Source organism: Gigantopelta aegis, chromosome 3 (assembly GCF_016097555.1).
Source record: "Gigantopelta aegis isolate Gae_Host chromosome 3, Gae_host_genome, whole genome shotgun sequence".
Lineage (NCBI taxonomy): Eukaryota > Metazoa > Mollusca > Gastropoda > Neomphalida > Peltospiridae > Gigantopelta > Gigantopelta aegis.
In genome coordinates this window covers 4,873,767-4,900,559 of record NC_054701.1, presented here as the reverse complement: position 1 = coordinate 4,900,559, position 26,793 = coordinate 4,873,767, and the positions used below count along the sequence as shown (strand labels likewise).

The following is a 26,793-nucleotide window of genomic DNA, read 5'->3' as shown; positions in this document are numbered from 1 at the left end:
TTACAGAAGTATGTCATTTATTAAACGTGACAATTTCAGTTTAACAAGTAATAAAATAACAATAAAATTGAAAATGGTGCAATTCCATTGCATAAATAAATGATTACTATAGCAGTCACTCATAACGAGACAAATATTTTTTTAATTTTCTCACCACAGATAATATTTGGCATTTTAGTAGTTACTAACAAATAACTATTGGTACTAAATATGACATCACAATTTGATAAAAAAAATTTATATGACATGCACACTAAAAAAGAAATTATTATACGAGCTTGGGTGTCATACTGATTTTATGAAATGAGTGTCAGGATTAATGTATTACCCGAGCAAGAGAGGGTAATACACAACTCCTGAAACTAGTTTTGTAAAATCAGGAAAATTCAAACGCAAGTGTAATAATTTCTTTATTATCCATATTAAATATAATGTTATTTTTTATGAATAACAAGCTAGGACCATGTTAAAATGTTTCCAACATAACTGGAACGAAACTGCGTCATTTTGGTAAATCTATTGCACAGAACTAAGACTGGGGAAACCATATTATGTTATGACATCGCTTCCCAAAACGAGGTCGTGTGTCATACTAGTTCTATTTCCCTGTACATATATCTTGAACTATGTGGATAATAAATATATTTATTACCCAAACAGGCACTAATAACCATACTGAGGAATTGTGATGACTGATTTACCCAATCATTTGTTTGGGTTCCGTTGTCTGCGACCAATGAAAAGGCACATACCTTGATCTTTGCTTAGCAGTACTAATTACTGAGAACTGTTGACATACTGTGAAATACTTTATTTTCGCATTTGAATAAAATTTGTGAAAATAAATTCCATGTGAAATTAAAGGAATGCTCGTGCAAGGCTTTTGGCTCGTATGCATACTAGTATTCAACAATATATAATGCACATTATTGCTGAATATCAACAAGTATAATCTTATATTTAATTAATAAAATGGTTAAATGTGATGGCTATTAAATATAACGGGCACAGCTATTTTGTACTATCCAAGTGAATACGCCCTCTGATCAATCATAAACTGTACTGAACTAATAAATAATGTTTAAATCAAACTTGCGCTAGCATTGCGCCTTCAAATTCCGTTTTGTTTATGGGTTTAGTTTTTATAACAAGTTTGAGGATTACAAAAAAAGAGCACAGGGTAGCCTAAGCACCTCGCATAAGCTTACGGTATTTTTAAAACAATAAACATCAAAATTATTAACATCAGAATCGATAATTAATTTTTTCTTATTGGAGGAATGGAAATTGCAAAAATAAATGCTCACAAACTAACTAATTTTCATTAAAAATTTAATCCTGTGAAAATAAAATATTTTGCAGTAAACAAAATCTTGGTAAACAAAGAACAATGATACATGGGCACGCACACTTTAATTTTAAGTAAATAATTCAGTTGAATGTCATACTAAATGGATGAAGTAAATGTGTATACACATGGTTCTCGTTTTGTTAAAAGTATGTTTTTATATAATCAGCACATAGAACAGTTCCTAGGCTTGGGTTAATAAGTACAATGTCAAACTGGAATACTATATATTATCAAGCTTTAAGTTTTAAGTCCATTATGAAAACATTTCTTTTGTCACTCATGACAATGAAAAGTTATTTCATAATAATACTGAATGTGAAGTTTTAAAAATAGCTGGGGTAATAAAAATTATTTTATGCCCCTTGACATTCATTCACTGAAGCTAATTAGTAACTGATTATTATCCTTTAAATGGAGGATAACTGGTTACTGTCTAAAATATCAGCTTTATCCTACAAAGGTTAGAATGGTGAATGCAGCGAGGCTCTGCTTAGAGGTATTTTCTATTTGACCTGAGCAAGATAATTTGTCGCCTAGAATATGAATACACCAAAACAAAATGGTTTTTATTGAAATAATATATTTTATAATACTATCTTTTTATTATTAATATTATTTTATTAATGTCAACATTCTTTTGCCAATCATAACAAAGGCAACATGACCAAAAATATAGAAACTGATTCTACTCATCATATGTTGCCAATATATGCAGTGATTGCAGGATAACTATTTATTACTTTTTTTTATTATTATTAAAGGTGCTATCTCAAAAATGTATGATGGTGGCTTCCTGCCAGATTATTTATTAATTTTTGCTTTAAATGTAAACATATCTTCAATTATATACCCATAAAAAATTACAGCCAATAATTTAATTTACTAGTAGAATTTTTTTTTTTATCAGATATTTAGTGGATGACTGGACATGATCCATTGAGGCAAATATTCTTTAATATTCCATGTGGATGTTGCCTACAAATTTACTGTCTTTGTGCAGCCCATCTATCTTTGATATTGATATTGACAATCAACGTGAGATTTTATGAATTCGTCGTTTTCATAAAACTTGTTACTTGAAAAGAGTCTATTCATCCTTAAGGTGACTGTTTACATGGGATTAAAGAACATTATTTATGAAAAGATTATGGGTGGGATCAATTAATATGTTTATTTATAACATATAAATGTAAAAATAACTTTTAATATTAAAATTGGTTACGGGTACATTTTAAAAGTCGAAACATTTTTATATTTCTTAAAACAATCAAAATTTTAATAAAATTGTAACAGGAAAAACTAATTGATATCTTATTTCTGTAAACTGATAATTGTGATATTTCGGAAAGATATTTTGGATACAACCGTGAAAGGACTAAGATGTATTTATTGCAGAATTCAGTTTTTTATGTAACAAACTTGCTATTCCCAGTCTTGAATCAAAGTTAAAATCACACAATTTCCGCTTCTCTCCTGATCTTCTGAACACCTTGGATTCCTATCACAAGACAACACAGACAGGGTTTATTTTAAAATCACAGAAGCTAACATAAGATCTAGATTAGCACAGTAGTCCTGGGTGGAAATTATCTATTGCTATTTGTTTTCACTATTAGATTAAAAACAAATTGGACATTATTGCTCAAGAATGCAGTATATTGAAATTTACATGAACAGGCCCTAATCTAGAGTCTAGTGAAAAAGTAGAAGTGACTTCTGCCTTCCCAGAAGAAAGGGGCGAAGTTTGATAAAAATTGGCGAAGTGAACATTTATTGGTACATTTCTTAATGTTTCACCAGTTTCCACTTTCAATTGGAAAAATTCTTAAAGCCGCACACCCTAGTTCCATCCAGCGAAAATAAATTATAATTTGGTTAATCTACAAACCTGTAACACACTTAGATCACGCTTTTATCAAATGGAGTGAAAAAGCAGGTTTTATATCGATAAATACCATGGGAATCCCCATGTCCCAATTGCTTGAAATAATTTTGAAAGTTAGTATTCTGATGTCACCGGTAGAAGCACAACAATGCCTACGTCACGACAAATTTCACAGACTTGGGGTGTGTTCGTTTCACCTCTCCTGGACATGTTCCAACTGTTCTGTCCTGGTTGTATCCCCTCTCCAGATATCGTAAGACTTAGCAAAATTATTGGTTTTAAGGGTTTGTAACGTTTTGTATTGAGACAATTACTTGTCTGAACTTTATTGTTACTGAAAATGTTCACGAACTGTGAAGAAAAATCGTGCACGAGAAAACAAACCAAACCAAAATAATAACGGTCACGTGATATACCAACATCTGTGACATTAAAAATAGATTGGACCTCGCTTGCTTAACGGTTTTTTCTCGACAACATGTTTTGTGAAAAAATGCATTTCGTGGTTTTACAAACATCAGGATTACCAAAAAGCACTTCAAGTGAATGGAAATGTGTATTCTAAATAATAAAATGTAAGTAAAGTGCAATTTTATTTGTGAAAAATGGGGTTTAATAGCGAAAAACAACGCCGTAATGGTTAACAAATAAACGTAACTAGGGTGTGTCCCTTTAACGTTTCACCAGTTTTCGCTTTCAATTGGAAAAATTCTGAATTTTTCACTCCGTTCTAATCGTAATATTTTTATATCAAAATACTACTTCCGGTAATAAAGTTTAACAAAACATTGTATGTTTCATTCAAAACGTGATATTATTAAGTAGTTGATAATGTGCCGTTATGTTAAAATATTTAATTAGTATTTTCTGGCATAACTGAAATGAATGTGGCTGAGGATTAACAACGCTTGACTGGTCACAACACATTGAGAAACAGCCCGGTTTATGGGTGTATTTGAAGAATGTCAATATTAGACGATGACATGTATTTAATCTCTTCACAGCAGAAACTGACATGAGTATCAACATTTGTTGGTTGATTTTGATAATAAATTGAACGAGGTAAAATATTTCATCAAATCAATCGCACATTACAATGCACGTGCACAAAAAACATTTCCCGTTAATAGGCAGGTTTACGATTACGCTAGGATGCAGTCTGGTGCCAAGGAAAAAACACTGACATACAGCGACAAGAAGGAAGGAAATGTTTTATTTAACGACGCACTCAACACATTTTATTTACGGTTATATGGTGTCGGATACAGCGACAAGGTGCCAAGTGAGCCATGACAATAAACAAGTCGGGATTTTGACGTCTGTTGTATGATTTCGTTTTTGAAATCAAATTGGGTCCAAAATCTTATGGCGACTTCGACTTCTCACTACTGCTAATAACTCGGCGACTTGTGCAGACTTTTGGTGAAGAAAATGTTCATTTCGCCAGCAAGATTAGGGCCTGCATGAAATGGTGAAACCCGTCTAAACCAGATCACCCTGGGAACCTAATATTTATCCGATTTAGACAAGATCTGGTGGTTTAGAGGGTCACGTTTTAAAAACATTTGGACCATGAAACTTGGCTGGTTTTGACAGGATTCAGGTTTGTTCAGGGTCCTGTTTAGACTGGTTTCACTGTATAGTTCTTCCTATATAGTAGTTTCTTACCATATATTCCCATATAGTCTGTTTTGCATAAGACAAATTTTGTACTACTGCTAACACTTGGATGATCAGAAATTAACAGGGTTTTCCAAAATTTATAAAAGTAAGAAGTTGTTATTACTGTAATACATGTATATGTAATTTAATGGTTGAACAAAAATGGAGTAGTAAAAAATATTTCACACTTCCTTTAATAAAGGAATCATTATTTTACATTGAAAAATGAATGTATTAAATAGTTAAACTAACCTGATGTTGCCGTTGCATAAAATTCTGCTGAAAATTCCACTGTCTTCTTTCATTGTATAATAACATGTTTGGAGTACTCAGAATGTCACCAATTGTCTCATCGGAAGTGCTGAAGTGGTGCAGGCTGCTTGCTTTAAAAATGAAAAATAAAGCAAAAAGAAGATGATAATGTCCATGCAAAGATTGAGTATTTACCAACTTCCATTCTTAAATATTTTCTCTTATTACTTTAATGTTATCAACAACCATGTTGCCATTTTATTTTTACCACTGTGTACATCTCCTGATATCCAGATTATCAATAATTAATTTATGACATGTTCTGCAATTCTGAATTAAATGATGCCTAGCATCACAATGAATGATCCTGATGTAGTTATTTATTTAGTAAAGATAAAATGGTAATTAGTACTGTAAGAAATGCTTTTCTGATCAAAAAAGGTACCTGACTACAAGTACTAACCACCATCAAACTGTAAGTCAATACTTGGTGAATCCTTTTTACATCTGATCTTTCTTCTGATGACCATTTCAGTAATTGATAGTGATGGAGAGGAAGTTCTGGAACTGCAATCCTGGAATAAGACATAAATTCTTCAGCATGGGCAGTTCACCAAATACAATAGTATACCATTGTGTATTAACTAGCTGTTTTATTACACATGCAACCAATATGCTACATTATGTTACACCTTCAAGTGCCACAACATCAGTAAAAATAATTGTAATGTTTGTTTAATGTTTAGAAACCGCCACATGAATTATTTTGGAAAATACAATTGAAGCTGTTATAATTAATTTCTACTCTTTAGACATGACTGTTTTGAACGGTAACAGAATTGTCTTTCAATAACTGTAAAATTAGAAACTTTATATTCAGAGATGAAAATAACTTCAGACAAAACACCGGGAAAACTTAGATCAAAGTAAAATGTAGAGTTACTGTGAGATTACCATCAAAGAACAAGGGCGGGAACAGTTTATGGGTGGCACTAAAACCTGGGCTTTTCATCTCTCGATATTAATGAGGTGGGATTCAGCTCAGACGTGAGGTGATTGGGTCGTAGGATCAAACCTCAGCAGACCCAATGGGTTTTCCCCCCATCTCAAACAGTACTCCAAGATTGCTGTGGTATATGCTGTCCTGTCTGTGGGAAATGTACATATAAAAGATCCCTTGCTGTTAATGGAAAAATGTGGGTTTTGTCTGAAATTTGACTAAATTGTTTCATATCCAATAGCTGATGATTAATTAATCATTGTGCTCTAGTGGTGTTGTTAAACTAAAACTTTCCTGTAGATTAATTATTCTAAACCAGTATTAATAGCATACAAAATAATGTGGGTAAAAAGTATTCTAATTCAACACACTTTTAAAACTACATTCCCTGGAATATTTTTATTATTTAAGCATATAGAACAGAAAATCCAATTACGTTTGGTGCATATATGACGCTGCACTCCACATTGGTTTCACTATGCTGGCTTATCCAGGTCAAAAACAAAGCCATGATTTTAAAAGTGGAACACTTCTGACGGGCTCGTACCGATTTCGGTTTTCATTGTCTTATTACAAGTATAGAATTCGCCAACAAGAGATCACGTGAGATTTTGCAATTTTTGAACAAATTTAACTGTCTTGATTGAGGGGTCGTCTCATATCTCCAAAACATATTTATATCCATAGAGGTATGGTACAACGCCTTTCCAGGGGTTGATGAGTGGGGGATTTGGCTTAAAATTTTGACAGTGGCCAGCTGTTGGCATACGCATTACATGTAAGGGGGTGTTACTAATTACGTATTCATTACTTAGACCCAAAGAGGTGTTTTTTGGAAATGCGCGGTCAGTCTAGGATCGATCCCCATCGGCGGGTATACAAAAAGACTATGGTATGTGATATCCTGTCTGTGGGATGGTACATATAAACAATCCCTTGCTGAAAAAAAATGTAGCGGGTTTCCAAGGCACGTGTGCAGGGATTTTCAGCGGGGTTGGGGTTTTAGACTGTTAAGTGAAGTTTATATGGGGCCATGCTCCCCCAAAAAATACATTTCAATTTGTTTTAAGCTTGGACAAGTAAGGGTTTCGACCTCCAATACCCTCCCCCTGCACATGCACCCAATTCCTCTCTAAGATTATATGTCAAAATTACAAAATGTTAGACATCCAACAGCACATGGAAGGAAGGATAGGATATGTTTTATTTAACGACGCACTCAACACATTTTATTTACAGTTGTATGGGGTCGGATGATTATTAAATCAACATGCTTTATCTTTGATGTCGTTTAAACACACACACACACACACACACCCAACTTTACCCTTTCCAAACGAAATAATATTTATTTGAATTTGTCGATTTTAACACGTAAAATTAAGAAGTGAAAACGTTCATTGTCTACTTTAGTATATTTTATTTTAAAAATATATACATGATTAATGTGTTACTAGTATACAAACTAAACTTCTACTAACACTTTATAAAATATCAATTCTGAAATAGGAAGGTACGACTGTCGATAATACGTTGTCAAGATCAAACCGGTTTTAACTACAGCGCAAGATTTCTCTTATAATTTTTTGAGACGAACCCTACAATTTGAAATCGGCAAACGCACGTCTTAACTGAAACTGACAACAGGCCGTCGTTTGTGCTTTGCCGAGCTATGGCGGCACATGCGACGAATCAAGTGTATACGTTTGACCATATCCGTTCATAGCGAACACACACAACTTTTTTAAAAGTGCATTTGAGCTTATATTTCACATTTGTACATGATGTTATAATATGGTAACCAGATAATGTAACTTTAAGAACAAATCTGATTCATATTTACTAAAACCGAGGTGCAGATTTTTGAAGTCAAGCTACGTCATGACTTTAGCAAAGACTAGAAAGTATTTAGTAATGATGTCATGAAGACAATTTCCTCTCATACACATAGCATAAAGAATTAAATAATTTTATCGAAAATGAACACATGCTTTAATGAAGTTATATTTATATACGATAGCTGATGAAACATCTATAATTATGCAATCTATGTTACAGCCAGTAATAGTTCATTACTGGGTTATCCAATAATGTCACCAGCTGGTGATGTTTGTAATGGTTATTCATACCAAAAATCTAATAATTTGTTAAAAACAACAAACAGTTGACAGGGGTGCAGAAATGGAAAACTGCAGACCAGAACCAACTACAATTTGCTAGCCCTCCAAAATTTCTACTAGTCTGCCAGTCTATAGAACAATATATTATTAACAATATTATAGTATACAGTGTCTTCACTTCAAATCATATATATAGATATATTGACAAAACATTATTAAGAACATCTGGTAAGTGATTAACATCACATGGCAAACAAAATCAAAATGACAGATCACCTGTCGGACTGGTTGTTGCATTTTTTAATTCATCCGTCAGAATTTTTACTCGCATTTGGCGAGCGGGAGAGTACTTTACGAAGCTCTGGTTGAAATTAGATCTGCCGACATACAAATAGATAGGTGGTTTTACTGTCACAAATTTCCCATTTTAATGGCTCTGCTGTAACATATCAACAAAAAACTAAATTTACAACAGTAACACCACTAATCTGCGTTGACAAATTGGAAAACACAGTACGGAGATTCCTATATTAATTTTTTTTGGATCTTACAGGTTCTCTATTTTACAGTGTTGAACTGATTTCTTTTATTGCTGATGCTACAATATGCTGGTAGTTTTTTATGTTACCATGACCCAATAAAATTTTGTAGTTTTCTTTCTTTAGATTTGTGGATTAACAAATTGAGGAAAATACATACACTAATCCTCTAATCCTTGCTTTTTTTCTTTTTTTTTTGTTCCTAAAGAAATAACTACTTAATTCTTTAAAATAAGGATGATTCTCAAGTAGCAGAAACCAATATGATTTAAAACTAATATTTAAGTACGCCTAAAGTCAATATGGCCTGGTGCAAATAAGGTGTGACATTTGACACACAAAAATATTATTTTAAACATGCACAAATCACATATTTTTGGATGGTGTACATGTTTTATTATAAGAAAAAAATGTTATTTGCATGTCATCAAGCTTGATGTTTATTAGTAATATATATCCGTTATGGTTGGGACATATTTCGTTATGGTTGGGACATGTAGATTTTGGCATGCTGTACGAGTAATATCTCTAGAAAGCTGAGTCTCTGAAATAAAAAGATGGTAACATGCATTAAGGAAAGCTGAAAAATTAAAATGAACACATATAGCCACATAATATTGCATACAGGAGGCATAATGCAGATTGGAAACTGTACCGTTATGGTTGGGACACATTTAACAGGTGCAATTTTGGATACCAGTGCAAGTGTTATGTACAGAAGATGGTTAGTAATGTTGGGGAATTGTAGTCTATGACCAGTATTATCCAATAAAGCCTTTTTCTTTATTATATCTTCTCAATTCTCAAGTACCGATCCATAAATGTTAGAAACAAGCAATTTAGTGAATTTTGGCTTCATTTGACCATTTTAACTGAAAATACTGTCAAAATATTCCTTTATAGCTGTTGTCATGGTAACGAAACATTTGTTCAAGTTAAGTATGTGATTTATATCATGAATATTTGTATTCTATTGCTTTATAAAGGAAAACACTAATATTAGTAATAATCTTTTATGAATTATAAGTGTGTCACGCAAAAATAGTGATATTTGGTGCAGTTTATGAAGATGTTCATGTTGATAATTCTGCTAGTTGTTGACCGATTCTTCTGAAATTTGAAACATGTTTAGTCTGTAGGTTTGGGATGTAGATAATATCAAGAAAAATAATATATTTCCATCACTCATATTTTTATCAGTGCCCCAATACTGGCTTCAAGTATTATTCCTCTTATTTGCACCAGCCATATGTTTACCTCAAAGGATATCTCAGGAGACTTGAACTGCTTATTCCTGGATGTCAAGTATCTAAAAATAAGGAATATTTATCTATATTCCAAATATCTGACAATAACAGATCAAAATACTGAAAAGAATATTAATAGGAATAAACCACAATATATCAATCAATAGTAATTTTAGAAGGTAATATTGCATAATTTATACCGATAACTTGTAAATCAATTTTGAAGCTGACAAAGATGAAACACATTTTATAGTACATGGAAAACAACTATGGAAAACATTTAAAATGAGAATCGTAGTAGTGACTGCATTTTATGAAACATTTAAAAAAGCAGGTTGTAGTTAAAATATTTGCTGCATATGGCAATAATAAAAACAATTATGTGTAAGTTACAATAAATTACAGAAATAACACAAGACTTAGAAACATTTTAAATTATTAGCTTTGCCTAAACTGAAAAAAATTAAAATAAAGAGCAAAAAACCCCAGCCAACTATAAAATGAAACCATAATAACAATGGATAATTACTATTAAGAATTTTTATCTCTGGAAAAATAATCATTATTTATTAGTGTTACACCTAGTACCTCTGCCAGCTGCTCTGGTTCTAGCAACACTATACGGACTGCCAAGAGCCCGTTTAAAAAACCCTTTCTACACAGCCTGCCATCCAACCCAAAAATGAGGGCGGAAGTGATTTCAGCTATCTGGAAGCATTATCACCAAACTCAAAACAATGTGTCCATGGAAAACTTGGAATTCTTAGTCCTATGGCAAAACGTCGACTGCAACTTGGATTTCAGATTTCCCAAACTGTCAAGGAGAGGATTGTTAGTAGTAAGATGAAGCGGTCCATTTGTGAGATTAAGCTGCGGCGACTGCGCAGGCAGTCGTCATCTCAAATAGAGCTGCCTCTCGGCATTTCGGTATTAGTAGAAAAATGTGGCGACAAGTGAGAGAGTCCAGTGAACCAATTTGGGAGGAAAGAAGGGCTAGGTGAAACGATGCTATTTGAGAGAAAATTGTTACCAATGTTAAATTTTTTTTCAACAGTTGCCATGATATACCTGATGCTCGTGAGGGAGGTGAGGTGAGACCAAGGAAGGTCCTTGAGTCTTCCCTCAGAACTGTTTATGATGAATTTGTGGAGCAGAATGGACAAGTGCTATCCTTCAGCACCTTCAAGAAGCTAAAACCAAAGAGGGTGCTGCCATTCACATCACACAAATTTAACAAGTGTTTGTGCAAATACTGTGCAAATATGGACTTAAAAATGCAGGCTATAAACGGCCAACAGTGTGCTACAATAAAAATTCAGAACACTCTGCCCCAAACTGCCTGGGTCAAACTATAAAAAATCATGTATTGACCGGAAGTGTAGTGATTGTGGGTCAAGTCTGTTTACCGATCATATGCAGCCAGCATTTGAAGGAGATGCAAGGTGTTGCCCAGTGGTGTGGTGGCAGTGGGGCATGGTGCCAAATCATGCAAGGCATACATCGTCCAAAATGATGAAGGTAAAAAAGGAGACCACGTTTGAGGAACTGATAGGAGCCACTTCAGAAGCTTTTGGGCCATTTTCCCATCACCTGTTTAATGTGAAATGGCAGTGGCAGCAGTATAATCTAATTTCGGACAATGTTCCACCACGGACCATCGTTTGTTGCATGGACTTTGTTGAGAATTACACCGTCCACCCTCAAGACACACCACAAGGATATCACTGGACCAACACACAGTGTACAATCCATCCAGTTGTTGCATCACACCAGTGTCTCAGCTGTGATGGTGAGGTTGTCACTGACTTGATTGTGTTCATTACAAGTGACCAGACGCATGATTACCACGCACTGCAGAATTTCCTTGCAAAGTCTGTGGAGTTATTGCAGTCAGAGAACTTGAGCTTCAACAGGCTCATCACCTTTTTTGATGGTGCCCCTACACAGTACAAGAACAAAATAAACTTTGTTGACTGTTCACATGCTTTGGTAGACTTTGGTGTTATGTCAGAACGCCATTACTTTGACAGCAGCCATGGAAAAGGCCCCTGTGATCGGGAAATTGGTGTAATTAAAAAAATCTGTAAACAGGAGTGTTGCAGCCCACCAAGTCGACATGATGGATGCAAGGAGTCTCTTTGAACTGTGTACCAGCAGACTTCAGCTACTTCGTGAGCCCCAACTCGAAGAAGAGGTCAACAACACCATCAGTTTCCTATAATTCTAGCGCTCCTAACAATCCCCTGCCACTGTCAGCTCCTGACAACACCCTGCCACTGTCAGCTCCTGACAACATCCTACCACTTGCAGCTCCTGACAACACCCTACACTTGCAGCTCCTGACAATGCCCTACCACTTGCAGCTCCTGACAACGCCATGCCACTGCCAGCTCCTGATAACACCCTACCACTTGCAGCTTCTGACAACGACATGCCACAGTCAGCTCCTGATAACGCCATGCCACTGCCAGCTCCTGACAACACCCTACCACTTGCAGCTTCTGACAACGCCATGCCACGGTCAGCTCCTGACAATGCCACGCCACTGTCAGCTCCTGACAACGCCACGCCACGCCACGGTCAGCTCCTGACAACGCCACACCACTGACAACTTCTGACAATGCTATGCCACTGCCAGCTCCTCACAACGCCACGCCACACCACTGCCAGCTCCTGACAATGCCATGCCACGCCACTGCCATCTCCTGACAACGCCACACCACTGACAACGCCATGCCACTGCCAGCTGCTGACAATGCCATGCCACTGCCAGATCCTGACAACGCCATGCCACTGCCAGCTCCTGACAATGCCACACCACTGCCAACTCCTGACAATGCCATGCCACTGCCAGCTCCAGTTCCATAGCAGCCCCCTAAGCAAGATAGGTAAGTGCAGATAGATTTACAATTGTCTTCTTTTTTTTAGTCTGCATCTTTGTTTCAGCCAAAACTTATTTTTAAAATTTTAACTGAGACTGGCCTTTATGCTAAATTTTAAAGTATATGATATCTTATACGTTATACTTCAGTCTATATTTTTAATTATATCATTTAATTCATCATTATACACAGATTTTATTGAATGACAACTAGCCAATTTTTCTTTTTGTCCTGAGGTGTTGTTAAACAAACTCATTCATTGCTTTGTCATGCTTGTACTTTTAAGTTAGTGCTTTTAAAAGAACATTTTGTTTACACCTTTCTTTTGCTCCTATGGCAGGCTTACCATGAAAGTTGGGGATTTTGTCCGAGCCAACATCTTGCCTGCCAATGCTGCCATCACAAAAGACAAGTCATTCATTGGGATTGTAAGTTCTTATTCTTCCAAAGTAAATTAAGTATATGTTAGACCATGAAGTTCCGGAGATTTAACTACAGAAATCAAGTGGTCTAACATATTTAAACCACTAAAGCAATATATGAATTAGCATAAAATTAATAAAACATAAATGAAAAATATGCTTTTGGTGTATATATGTGACAGATCTATTTACCTGTAGTATTAACTGCAAAATCTGTAAGTTAAACTACAGAAGCAACAGCACAAATATGTTTTTTTTTTCTGTTTACAATCTATACTGACAATCAACATTAAAGCATGGCCCTTTTTGTCAGTACATGTTACAAGCTTGTTATATTATGTGACTTTTTCATATTTTGCAGGTTGAAGCTGTTGATGATGCGGGAACAGAGCTGTGTTTCCTGAGGAAAATGGGGCAGCACTATGTCATGTCTGATGTATTGGACCTCGTTTGTTTTCTTCAATGAGATCCTGGACATTATGCCTGTTCCAAGGATTGATGGGCGTGGACACAAATTGCCTCATGATTTCTGTGTTTAGTATTAGATCCCAATGATCAAATTACAAGTTTTATTCCAGTGATTGCCAACTATTTTTTCCTCATATTTTTTTTATTGATTCCCCCCACCCCCCCAGTCATTAAACAAGATGTCATACCTTAACACTAACTGAGAGGCAATATTATCCTGCTGAGTTTATTTACAGAGCTTCTACTTCCAATCTTTTATATTCATTATAAAAGTGAACTCGAAATATTACAAAGATTGAAGTTTTTAAAAACATATTTTACCGGTATGGTTTTTTTTTTAAATTATTACTCAAGACAAGTTATCACATCCTAGGAATGATTAAGTGATGCTGTCAAATGGAGTCATCTGTATGATTTGCAGTGTTTTTATAATGTATTTTAGCATAATCTGTGTCTGTTATGCACAGAAGGTGGTTTGAAATAGTCTTTCTACTTCAATATGTGCTGTTGATTTTGGGTTACAGGGGATCAAAAATCCCATGGCCCGACGCTCGTGCCAAGTGGAATTTTCATGCCAGGCAAGTAATTATGTTAATTGCATATGCCTGATGACAAGTGACTAAGGTATCGTAACACCTAAAACCTTTTTTAATTTTTTTACCTTTGGAAAGAGTTCCGATTGTCCGAGCATTTACATATAGCTCTAAGGAGAACTAACCCTAACCCTAAATGCTGGAACAATCGGAACTCTTGCCAATGTGTTAACACACCAAAACAGAAAACAATGTGTTGAAAAGTTCTATAACAACTTTAGAGCTATTCCCCTTTTACTATCGACTAAGATCAGTAATTTCCGCCACTGAACGCTCGACTGATTTCGTATAAGTAATCGGTTCGATGATCTTCAAACTTGGAAATAGCGTACAATATGCTTTACAGCTTATATAAAAATAAAGTATACATGCCTTGTGTGTACAATCATAATGTTTAATCCTTGCAAACATGGTATATGAGGTGGGATACAGTTTAAAATTGTCATATTCAAATTAAATCAGACGTTAACGTGGTTCCGGAATCTGCTCTTTGCAAATGAATGGGGACGTAAAGCAAGTTTATAATTTCCGAATTCACTTGAACAAAGCATAAATATTATGAACTGTATTCTTATAAAAGTTGCAAGATATTTTAGTTTAGATATAATAAACCTTGTACTTCATTTTTTTTCCAGTACTTTGCAAATGTAAATCTACATTCGTGTAAAATAAACGGGTAAGGTTAAGTTACATTTCATTAGCCCCACGACATAATTGTTACAAGTTAGATTTCATTAGCCCTACACCATAATCGTGATGGTGCGATGCCCTCTAAGCATACATGAATATATTAATTTGTTCTGCTTTATTAATAGTTTTTAACAAATAAATTATGCTCAATAAATTAAAAATACAAGGCTGCAATTGATGTACACCCCCTCCCTTGCTGTTGTTTACCAAGCCTGCACTATTTAAAAACATTTGCAGAGTAATAGAGCTCATGTTTACTTTGAGCCCAGCCATTACTGTTTGCGAGAGACTTTTCTCAGCTATGAACAGGGTAAAAACACCCCAGAAAAGTGTTTTGGGGCAATAAATGTTAAATAATATACTCACAATAATGTTTTAACCAATGCTAGCTATAAAAGAATGACTCACAAGTGGAAATGGATCTCACCACATCCACCGCCATACAAGTCACACTAAGGCATACATCGACACAATAATTATATTTAGATGAACATGTGCACACTACCAAACAAATAACAAAGTTTAACTCAACAAATGGACACTATTTAAAAACATAAAGTTCAAATCAAGAAATAGAGAAGACAGTGCATACTTCTGGACAGACATATACATTTAGCACTCCCTGGGTAAGTGTTGTAATCTACTGGCAAAATTCTTTATTTGTGCAATTAAACCAATTACTTTCAAGATTATTATATTATTAAGCACTGTATTAAATTAAATAGGAGTAACACAATTGGTTACATTAAGAAGTATGGGCAAATGGAAAAATATACAGGGCAAGTGAATATCTGATTTAGGGCAAGTAATTTTTTTGAAAATTTTGAACCCCTGGGTTATCATAAATAATGAATAAACCTATTTCTATGTACCATATTGTGTTCACTGTTGCATATGTCAGGGTTTCATACGGGGGGATATCCCACCCATCAATCTGCAGAGCAGTGGGTTTTTTAAGGTCATTTTTAGCTCTTAACATAACATTTTCTAAGAAAATATTAGGTAGAGAGAATATGTTAATTAGCAAATGTTAATTATCTAGCTGTTTTGCATGTTTTTGGTTTGGGAACAACTAATTTTATTTCACAAGATACATGAACAGTAACGATAATTTTTGATTGTACGTACAGAAACTAAAGGAGGCAGAGAAGTAAATCAACCAATGAGCATTAGGTTGTATACGAATGTAGGACGCTGATAATTCAGCTCATTTTGAAAAAAAATATCAATGTGGTTTGCAAGTGAGTAAGAAATTAGATTTTTGACAATAATTACACCTGGATATGTTGACAACAACTTTTAGCTTTTATGTTAATATAGTTGACAGTGTATTATTATTTACTTCTCTGCCACCTGAAATTATCGGCTATATATTATGGCTGCTGGCGCAAATGATAAACAATGCCGACGAGAGGAAATTTTTAAATGTATAAATTATCAGAATAAAAGTTATAAGATGGAATACATAATTTATTTTGTTCCAATTTGTGACGATTTTCACGGTTAGTGCATCAGAATAGATAAATTTTGCTGACTGTTTTGGCTGCCAGATTGTGTTCCGAGATGCCAGGAAATCGCATCTCCGGGCATCTAAAATCCTATGGCGCACGCTCGGGGGCTTTGTCCCCTCCGCCGATCCAATTCCCCCCATCATTTTTTTTCTGGCGGAAACCCTGTATGTCCAATGGTGTTAGTTTTCTGTAGCTGAAAACTTTTTAAAAAATCTTCTGCTCATAGCGGTGTCTATTTTACAGTGTCACTTCTAAACTTTAAGTTTATACACAATTTTGTTTTTATGGTGTCTTCACGTAGTCTTCCACTTATTCATGTTTGCTTTTGACTTTAATTGTGAAATGACCTTATTTATTGTCAGTTACTATGCATCACAAGACACCATGTTAAGAGCAGAAAATATGCATGTCTTGTTACGAAATGCTCCACCAAGCGCAAAATTAATATATTCTTGATCTGCAAGTTATAAATCTACATAGTTGAGATATCAGTCAATAAATTAGTGTCATTTCACATGATTTGTGCAAAGTTTGATATTTGACCTAGGTGTAACAGTTTCTGTACGCATGATCTGAGCTGTACTCATAACTGATAATCTAATCAATGTTTTTAAGATCTTAAGTTGTTTAACAACACCACTAGAGCACATTGATTGATTTTTCATTGGCTATTGGATGTCAAAAGATCTTAAGTATGTAATATAAAAAATGTACAGCTAGTAAAAAGATAAATTTTGTCAAATAAATTATACAATTTGTTTTTTTCTCCAGTGTAGTGTATTAAATATATTTATAAATAAATAAAATTAACACTGACCTGTTTCCTGGATTGTTTTTACAAGCTTTGTTTTGTGTTATCATTTTAGGTTGAAAACTCCAACTATCTTCTTCACCACTGAAATCATACACAGAAAGATTTGGTTGTTTTGTTGTGGTAATGCCTTTTACAGCTACACTTTCTTCTTTTGAATTTTTAAGTGGACATGATTCCGACCTTTTATCAAGAAGGATGGCAGATTTTGATCTCGTTCTGTCAGTTATGTTATTTTGTGGCAATTCTGTTGTGTGCATGGTTTTACAAAGAGCTGTTATTGGCTTTGGTTTTCTTTTTTTAGAGTAGATTGAATTTTTTTTCTTACGCTTTTTCTTCATCATGCTCTTTGTTTGCATTGGTTTTACCTCAGCAAAGTTACTTTTTTCATAATTACTGTTTTCTTCACCTGCAATCTGTACCTGTTTTCTCTGTGGCAACACAGTAGCAACTGGTGAAAACACAGGTCTTGAAAACAGACTTTTAGTGTTGAACTGGCCAGCACCCAAATCACTGAAACCAAAACTTTCATGCCTTTGCATATGTGCCTCTTTGTCCGAATTTGTTGTACCAATTAAACTAAGTGTTGTTTTATCTGTCCATTTTTGAAATGTTTCAGATCCTTTGTCGTTTGTCAGTGGAAGAACTGGTGAGCAAAAGGCTGGTGTATTCTGATGCTTCAACAACAAACTGTTTGAAGACTCTTTACTCATGTTAACCTGCAAGCGGTTGATCTCAGCCATATGTTCTCTGTGCAGTTTTTCAAGTTGTTTCTTAAAATCTTCATTCCAACATCCCATCCTTTCTTCAAACTGTGGAAGAGACAAAAAGCTTCCAGTTTCTTTATCTGGCTGTGCATTTTCCTTGTTTTCAAGTATGGATGACATTTGTGAAAACATTTCTACAATTCGTTTCTCTTGATTATAAAAGTAGTTATTTAGTTTGTCCTGGAAGAAGTTTTCAAAATTATTTAACTGTTTCCTGGATATTGCTTGCAGCTCTCCCTTCAGTATCGTTTTAAATTCATTTTTCTGTTCAAAAGACATATGAGATGATTGCTCAAACAGTCGTTGAATCAAACTCTCAGTTTCGCGAATATTGTTCTCTTGGAATGAACGAAGTTGGTCATTACATTCTCTTTTGTAGGATGTGTCTTTTCTCTTCAATTCCCTCTGCAACGTGGCCATTTCATCCAAGACCCTACATAACAGAAAGAAAAAGAAAGAAATGTTTTATTTAATGATGCACTCAACACATTTTATTTATGGTTATATGGCATCAGAAATATGGTTAAGGACCACACAGATACTGAGAGAGGAAACCTGCTGTCACTACTTCATGGGCTACTCTTTTCGATTAGCAGCAAAGGGTCTTTTACATGCACCACCCCACAGACAGGGTAGTACATACCACGGCCTTTGATATACCAGTCGTGGTGCACTGGCTGGAACGAGAAATAGCCCAATGGGCCCACTTTTGGGGATCGACCCTACACCGACCACGCATTGAGCGAGCACTGTACCACTCGGCTATGTCCCACCCCTACATAACAGAATCATACAAACACTTTCAATAGTTGTTAAGCTATCCAAAATAGTTTAATAATTAAGAAAACAGCCATTCCCTCAAAGAAATGAAATTATGTAAAACAGCTGTAGGTTGTGAGTGGTGTAGGTAGGTGGATGGCAAAGGTGATATAAGTTTACTTCACAATTCATTGGTTTTGTTTCTTGAGATTAATACTGTTATTTACTAATTAATAAAAATGTGTGTAAATAGTTAAGTTACACTTTCATATTATAAAAATTAGAATTACAACAAATCAACCTGTTTTCTATTTTGTGTAGAAGTTCCTCCTGTGTCTGATAAAGGTGATCGCACTGCTTCATTTGTTGTTCTGTCAGCTTTTTGTGCTCCATAAACTGAGACGTCTGTGTGTCTGTGTTTTCTTTCGTCCTGTCTAGAATCTGTTGAACCTGCAACTCCAGGCGTTGGTTTGGCACATGAATGGCTTTAACCACACTTTCTGGACAATTCATCTGAAGACCTTCCAACACTTTTTCAAGTGTGATGATTTTGGTATCTTTCTAATAATTGAGAAAACATGTATTTTTGTACTCAATAAATGTACAAAACATTTTTATATGCATAAGATATGTACAACTTATAGCCATTAAAATTTTATGACTTGAAAGTCAGAACACTTTTAGCATTGTTCTAGGTAATAGTTCAAAATCAAATTACTGAAGCAAAAACAAATTACACAAGTCTACTTCCAGATCTGAACTTACTGAGCAACAGATTTTAATATTTAGCCATTATAAAACTGAACTTTACACCAATTAAGTTTTCTTCCCTAGATACCTACTGCAGCAATATCCACTTCCAATGAATGAACTTTTGAAGAATTTGCATCTCTTTCCAGAACAGACTCAAACATTTTATCTTGGTACTTGCACAAGTCCTCAAGAACTGTTTAAAAATAGTAAATGTAAACTGTAGTGAATGTTGAATTTCACAGGATTTTAAAACCCAGGATGCAATTTTCATACCATACTATGACCCACTTCATTTATGCATGTCATTTGAAATTCTAGATTGTCATGTTTAATGATTTTCAAGTGCACACTAAACTTGTATACCAAAGAAACGTTAACATAATTTGAACACCTACTGGCACTACTAGGACAACTAGTAATGCTAGTATCAGCCTACCATCTGCCAGCAGAAAGTTGGCCAACTCAAGTTGCATTGTAATTTCCCCAAGTTCCGACTTACAACAGGTGCACTCAGACTAACAACTAATGGTTATATGACGAGAATGGAGTTGTAAGAGCACTCAAACTAGCAACTGGACAGTCACAGAAGTCTTGACAGCAGAAAGTTAGCCAACTTTCTGCTAGCAGTTGGTAGACTGTGCCTAGCATAACACAATGGATTTGTCAAAGTATGTCTAAGTATGAAGTTACAAGGAATGTGTAATTAACAGTAAAAAAGTGGTAATATTTCAACCCCTGCAATTAAGAAAATTACCATGGCAAAAAAAATGCCACAGAAAAATAATGTCCACAGCATTTTTTACAGTAGTTTTATCATTAACATGTTTGCAACTCTGGATTGTAAGTAAATCTGAATGATGAGTTTATTATTTATTTGTTTTGTTTGCCAATATTCTGTAAGATTAATTTATACCAGTGGTGGTATTCGTTTACTGAAAGTGATGTAACACGCGATTGACACGTGCACAATCAACAATGGGGTTGTAATGGGATGATATATACAGCATAGTCAGTCTGCAGTGACGTGCCAGTTCAGTCTTTATCTTTCAATTATATTACATCAAAGTGTCAGAATATATTTAATGTGATATACAATTAAAATAATTTTATTTAATAACAGCATAATTTGTATTAGGAAATCAGTCACCAAGACCGAATACCCTCCTGGCCACTTGGCACCAGAAAAGGGTAATATATTTTATCAATATAAATTACAGACAAAATTTAATTGCACTATTGGAATGATCTCTCTTTATATATGTATCTCTACAAATCATCAGGCCAATCATAACACTTCAAGTGACTAGTAGGAGTGTATGTTGAACATTTTACTGAAAATAAGACATCCATACTGCGCCATAGCCACGGTTCAACAATATATAAGCTGTCACCCCCATGCAATCCAGTGATCCCTGCAATGCACCTGTTATGAACAGTCAACAGAGTTCAATAACCAAGTTGGAACTTGTTGCTGGTAATTTACATGTATTTCTGATCATACCCAATGGTGCTGAGATTTAGATACTTAATAATAACGGTACAGTTACTGTTTTAATATTTACTTTCAATCTGTTTTCAGTTCACAAAGTATATTTTATTTTTAACAATAAGGAAAAAATTCATCTTGAAAAAAGAAAATCCAATATAGCTACCCCACGGCAAAAACCCCCAGAAAATTCTGCGGAGAATGAAAAACTCTGCGACATTCTCCATAGCATTGCCGATTGCCACAGGCAACTGCTAGGGTTGTATTTCAGTGTCTTTAAGTAATGGTCACTATACACAGCATTTATTATTTTTTAAATAAAATAAAAAACCATTGACTATAAAGTACCAAAATGTTTTTTTACCATTTATTTATTTTACTTCATATTTATTTATAATAATTAGTACATGTTTATTATTGAATGGTTATAGCTCTCACATGTGCTAATAGTTTGTTCTATCTTTTCCCCAGAATGGTCATGCTGATATTCAAGCTTTTCCTTCACAGAATGCAATGTAAACTTCATCTGAAAAACAACAACACTAACCAGCTAGTGCACTATAGTCAAATACATTAAAACTCCACAATTATGACCACCCATGGAACTTACAAATATTGGTTTTAAAAGTGAGGTGGTCCTAATATTGAATTACCAACATTAATAATAACAATAATACTTTAGATAAATGACCTCCTCTACAAGCTCTTTGGCATCTACTGCAACAAAAGAAAAATACAAATGTGTGATTTTATACATCATAAATATAAACAGAAAATATTATATATTTACAAAAATACATATATAAAAATGGATTGTACAAATATGTATGTATTTACTATGTAACAACAAAGAAGAAATACAGATACCTCTTTTGCACAATCCTGTACTGTATTTATGACTTGTTGGAGCAAGTCTCTGAAAAATATATAAAAATAATTAAGCATATGTACACATCATTAAAGGAATGCTTAAGCAAGAATTTTGGACTGGTATATGCATATTCAACAACATATAATGCACATTCTTGCTTAATAGCAACACGTATATTATTATATTTAATAAATAAAATGGTTAAATGTGACGGCTATTGTATCTAACGGGCGCAGCCAGTTTGTTCCATTCCAGTGAATACGCCCTCTGGCTAGCTGGTTGTTACGTAACACTTAACGCGTAACCAAAGAAACAAATCTACCTGTTTTTTGCGGAATGATAAAATAGGCATGCATTGCAATGTTCTGTAATAATATACATCCCAGTAAGCCAGCAATAAGTATATATTATTTTTCAATACAAAATAAACCACCACTGTCAAAATGGCTACACAGTAAGTCGAAATAATTATACCATGTTTTGTCCATGTACTGAAATGATACACAGTGGGTTTTTTTAGTTAATTTGTCTATTCTGTTAGTTGCCTCTACCTGTGATTCCTGATTGGCAGGTGTGTATTTGATAAGTAACCAGACGAGCCAATTAATTAACGCTGTCTAGACACAAAAATACATACCGATATTGTGTAATAGTACTTGTCACCCCTAAAATGGTAATGGACATGGTTTATTACTGTAAATAGTTCTGTAAACAGGGTTCATACACCTTGGAAAAAAAAAAATTCCAGACTTTTTTAAAGACAAAAAAAATATTTTTCAAGACTCATGCTACTCAAAATGGATGATCTTTTTGTCATATGTATTCCGCAAGCGCATACTTCAAATCTTCGGTAAATGTCGGCAATTGTTAGTCTCGATTTTCCAAATGTCAGATTCCGCCGGTTTCATGCAACCAAAATTTTCTACATGAGTCCTAAAGACGAATTTCTATACTTTTTCCAAACCAACTCGCAAAAAGGTATTTTTCCATACTTTTTCCAGGTCTGGAAAATGGATTTTAAAAATTCCATACTTTTCAAGGTTTTCCCCGACTCCGTACGAACCCTGTGTAAAACTATTGATTAAATTGACTTTACCATCTACAATCACAAAACTAACCAATTACATAGTCCCAAAAGAAAACAAAATTATCACTTGGGTATTGGGGGTTGTCGTTTTTGCTCCAATGTAGCATACCAAACGGCCTAATAGTGTACATTTTTCCTTTGGATTAGTTAAGAAAGAAAAATACTATAACCCCATTTCATTTCATTAATGCAACTTGAAATATATTTAGTTAAATAGTTTATTATATTATCACGTCATTTATTTTATTTTACAAGTCGGGTTGATCAAAGAGTCAAAGCCTTGTCATAAATTACTGCTTTTGTTTACACTGTGCATACAAGAGTTGGTCGGAGCTGACATCACTTCGCCCTAAGCTAGAGTACAGGACGCATCGAAAAGAAAAGAAAATGCCTGCCCCCAGTTAGCAGAAATAATCAAGTTTTTTATTAACTCTAAAATTATGCATTTTTCATTTCTTAAAGTGTCAGTATGTGTTGGTGGTCCTGGTATACATCTTTCCAACACATAAAGCTTATGTTTCAGTTTACTCTCCCTTTAATAGTATTATCAGTAGTCACTCATCTAGTTTATTGTGACAAACCAAAACTGAAAGTATTTCAACTTCTTCCCAACATAAATTCATCAGCAAGTTCATCTTTTTGGCAAATTATTAAGAGAATGTAATTAGATACATTTTCATATGTGTGCAAGAGGTGACATCTGAATGCCATCAAATCTCCATTTTGAATCTTTAAATTCTGGAAGTCAAACAAATTTAACTCAGTATTTAAATTAAGTAAATACCACCTTTCATCCCTTTCCTTGGCTTTTGCCTTGTTCATTTGAACTTGCTGCTGAAAAGGTACATCATATGTAGGAGTTTGTCGATGTTCTGATATGTTGCTAGTCAATGGTCCTGAACAATTTTTCAAAGATTTGTTTACAGGAACAGGATGCTGTGATGGTAGTTTTGCCTTCCACTTATCATAGAAAGATAGTCTTTTGCCAGGAAAAATACTATGTGGCTGAAAACAAAAAGACAAAATAACACAAAATGTGTAGGTGTTTTTCTGATGCTATAAATCATATATTTAATTCCCAGGCAAATTTTTTTATTTATATTTAAAAAAGGCTTAACGAAAATGAAAACAAGCATACCGGTAACAAGTTTTGAACACATCAGAAATTGAAACATATAATCTGTTTATACAAATAATTTCGTCATCCAATTTGAGCATTTGAGAAATGGGGATGGAATGTGCTGTTCTGTATAACAAAATCACTTTCTACTAACAATCTAAACATGAATCACAATTACCATATTTGACACCCAATAGCTACCTTAAACAATGTACAATGTGTTGGCAAACCAAGTTAATTTACCTCAGGCTGTGATCCGCTTGAATGTTGTGTAAACATGTCTTGAGTATTTATTTGTGAAAAATCAAACTGAGAATGCTGACTGAGTTCAGAGGATGAATTTCTTGTGTCATTTCTGTCACTAAATTAATTGATTAAAAGAAAAATATTGTGTAGCATTTTCATTAATTTTCACAACTGTACTCATTAACTGAAAGTAGATAATAGTGTTACAAACACAAATACTAACTGATAAATGAACAAATTGATGGGTATGGATGGATGAATGGATGGATGTATAATTAATGGATGGATGGATGGATGGATGGACAAGTGATTGTATGAATGGATTTAATAATGATGGATGGGTGAGTGGATGGATGAATGGATGAAAAATGGATGGATTCATTATAATATTCTAAATTATACAAGAAATGTATTTTAAAACAAATTAATAAAATGGATGGATGGATTAGTGAATCGATGCATGCATGAATGGAATGATGGATGATTGGATGGATGAATAATGGATGCATTATGTTGTTCTAAATCATTAAAGAATTTATGTATTTTAAAACAAACTTACAATATTGGTGGATGAATAAAATGGATGTATGACTGGATGGATGATAAACAATTAATGACCGACAAAGAAGTGAAATACTTGTATATAATAAAAATTTATAATAGTCAGTAAATATAAAATAACAAATATACGTTACATGAAATTATCGGAAAGTAACTCTCTGGTAGAAATCACATTCTTCCTAAACATTGTGATTTTGGCGTCTTCTCTAATTGTTATGAAGTAAAATCACTTTGAAGTAAAGGCATGTGTTACTGTCTCCATTGAAATAGACCTGTAAAAATTTATATATTTCTGTGTATATTCTAAGTACATACTATTTATAATTAATTTCTAAAAAAAAATATGGTTTTAAATGTAAAAAAAAAAAGCAGTTAGTTGCAAAAATTGGATTCACAATCAAGGGTATTAAAGCATGTACAACATTGAAATAAATTTATGAACTTTAAGGTGCTATATCAAAACTGAATAATGTTAGCTTAATTCTTGCCAAAATGTATTGACTTTTATTTTGAAATGTAAACATATGCACATACATGTTCCACATTCAACTATATGCTAGGCTGTAAATTTAGCAGAATTGTTTCCACAAATCCCAGATTTTGAACTTAAAGCTTAAGATTATGAGATGAAATCCCAAGATATTATTACATCATTTTGTACGATTCTGGCAAAATCCGAAAAACAAATCCCAAAATTCAATGTCTGTATGCCCATGACAAATAACAATCAAATAATTTTATTGAGTAGTATTTTTTTTTTTGGGGGGGGTGGGTGGGGGGGGGGGGGATCTTTATTAGTGGACGACTGATGAAATTGTGTACGTTCATTTCAGGTGAATACTCTGTAAAATTATGACAGGTTATATTTCTAGAAGGTTCGCTGTCTGTGCACAACATTTGTCTTAGATGGCCCCATCTAGCTGTTGACAGTTAACTTGCCACATTTTGTGGATTTATCAATTTCATAAGATTTAGTTTAAAATGATAAGCCCGGAATCTAGACATACTGAAAGTGACTGTTTACATGGCATGAACACACATAATTTTTATATCCTTGAGTTATTTATGCAATGGTTAGGTATGGAATTGATCAATGTTATTATTTATTACAAATTACAATAAAAACAGTGAAATATGAAAGAGTATAGTACATTTAACATTTGATAATTTAACATCGAGTATAGCCCCCATCACTAACCCCTGATAATTTAACAGGACTCGACCTAGTAAACGGGGCACATTAACTTTTAAGGCAATACTTTTCTTAACACTATTAGCTTAAAAAGACTGGACCCATCCACCACCTCGACCCCTGACAGACGTTTCTTTTCTTTGTTCAAATAAAACAACGATACTTAGATAGTTATGTAATCAACAGCCACTATAACAATTTTTATTAACCTAAGATGATGTCTATATTCTTATCAAAACATAAAAGTAAAAGTTATTAAAATGTCTTTCGCTGGTTGAAATCTGATTTTTGGAGAGAAAAAATATTCATTGTTTTAAATGTGAAGTGAGCTACGGAATTAAATATGTTTTACAACTCTACCACAAACCCACAAGAAGGATGAAGTATAATATATACATATCCTCTTTAATTAACTGTTAGCTGAAATAAAGACATAAATAATACAAACAGCATCAATCTCAGCGAAGAAAAAAGCAGACGATTTTTTAAACCGGAAATCACACTTCGTGCATTTCCGT

The 26,793-nt window shown here is 34.0% G+C and overlaps 1 protein-coding gene across 1 annotated transcript; it reads right to left on the bottom strand.

Moving 5' to 3' along the window:
* LOC121367422 lies at positions 1-26,784 on the bottom strand. The gene is made up of 13 exons (XM_041491578.1): positions 26,724-26,784; positions 25,218-25,355; positions 24,520-24,637; positions 23,944-24,161; positions 22,066-22,114; positions 21,637-21,724; positions 19,802-19,905; positions 19,261-19,520; positions 17,440-18,633; positions 10,067-10,118; positions 5,614-5,725; positions 5,151-5,281; positions 1-2,849 (listed from the first exon to the last, which is right to left on the bottom strand). The coding sequence occupies exons 2-13, from the start codon at positions 25,268-25,270 to the stop codon at positions 2,727-2,729; spliced, it is 2,502 nt and encodes an 833-aa protein (XP_041347512.1). The 5' UTR covers positions 25,271-25,355; positions 26,724-26,784; the 3' UTR covers positions 1-2,726.
* Positions 26,785-26,793: the final 9 nt, after the last annotated feature.

Coding starts and splice junctions, on each gene's coding strand:
- LOC121367422 (XM_041491578.1), bottom strand. CDS start 25,270: ATGTTTAGGAAGAATGTGATTTCTACCAGAGAGTTACTTTCCGATAAT. Junction 22,115..23,943: donor GCCAAGGAAAGGGATGAAAG/GTGGTATTTACT, acceptor TATATTTTTCAG/AGACTTGCTCCAACAAGTCA. Junction 10,119..17,439: donor AAAAACAATCCAGGAAACAG/GTCAGTGTTAAT, acceptor CCTTATTTTTAG/ATACTTGACATCCAGGAATA.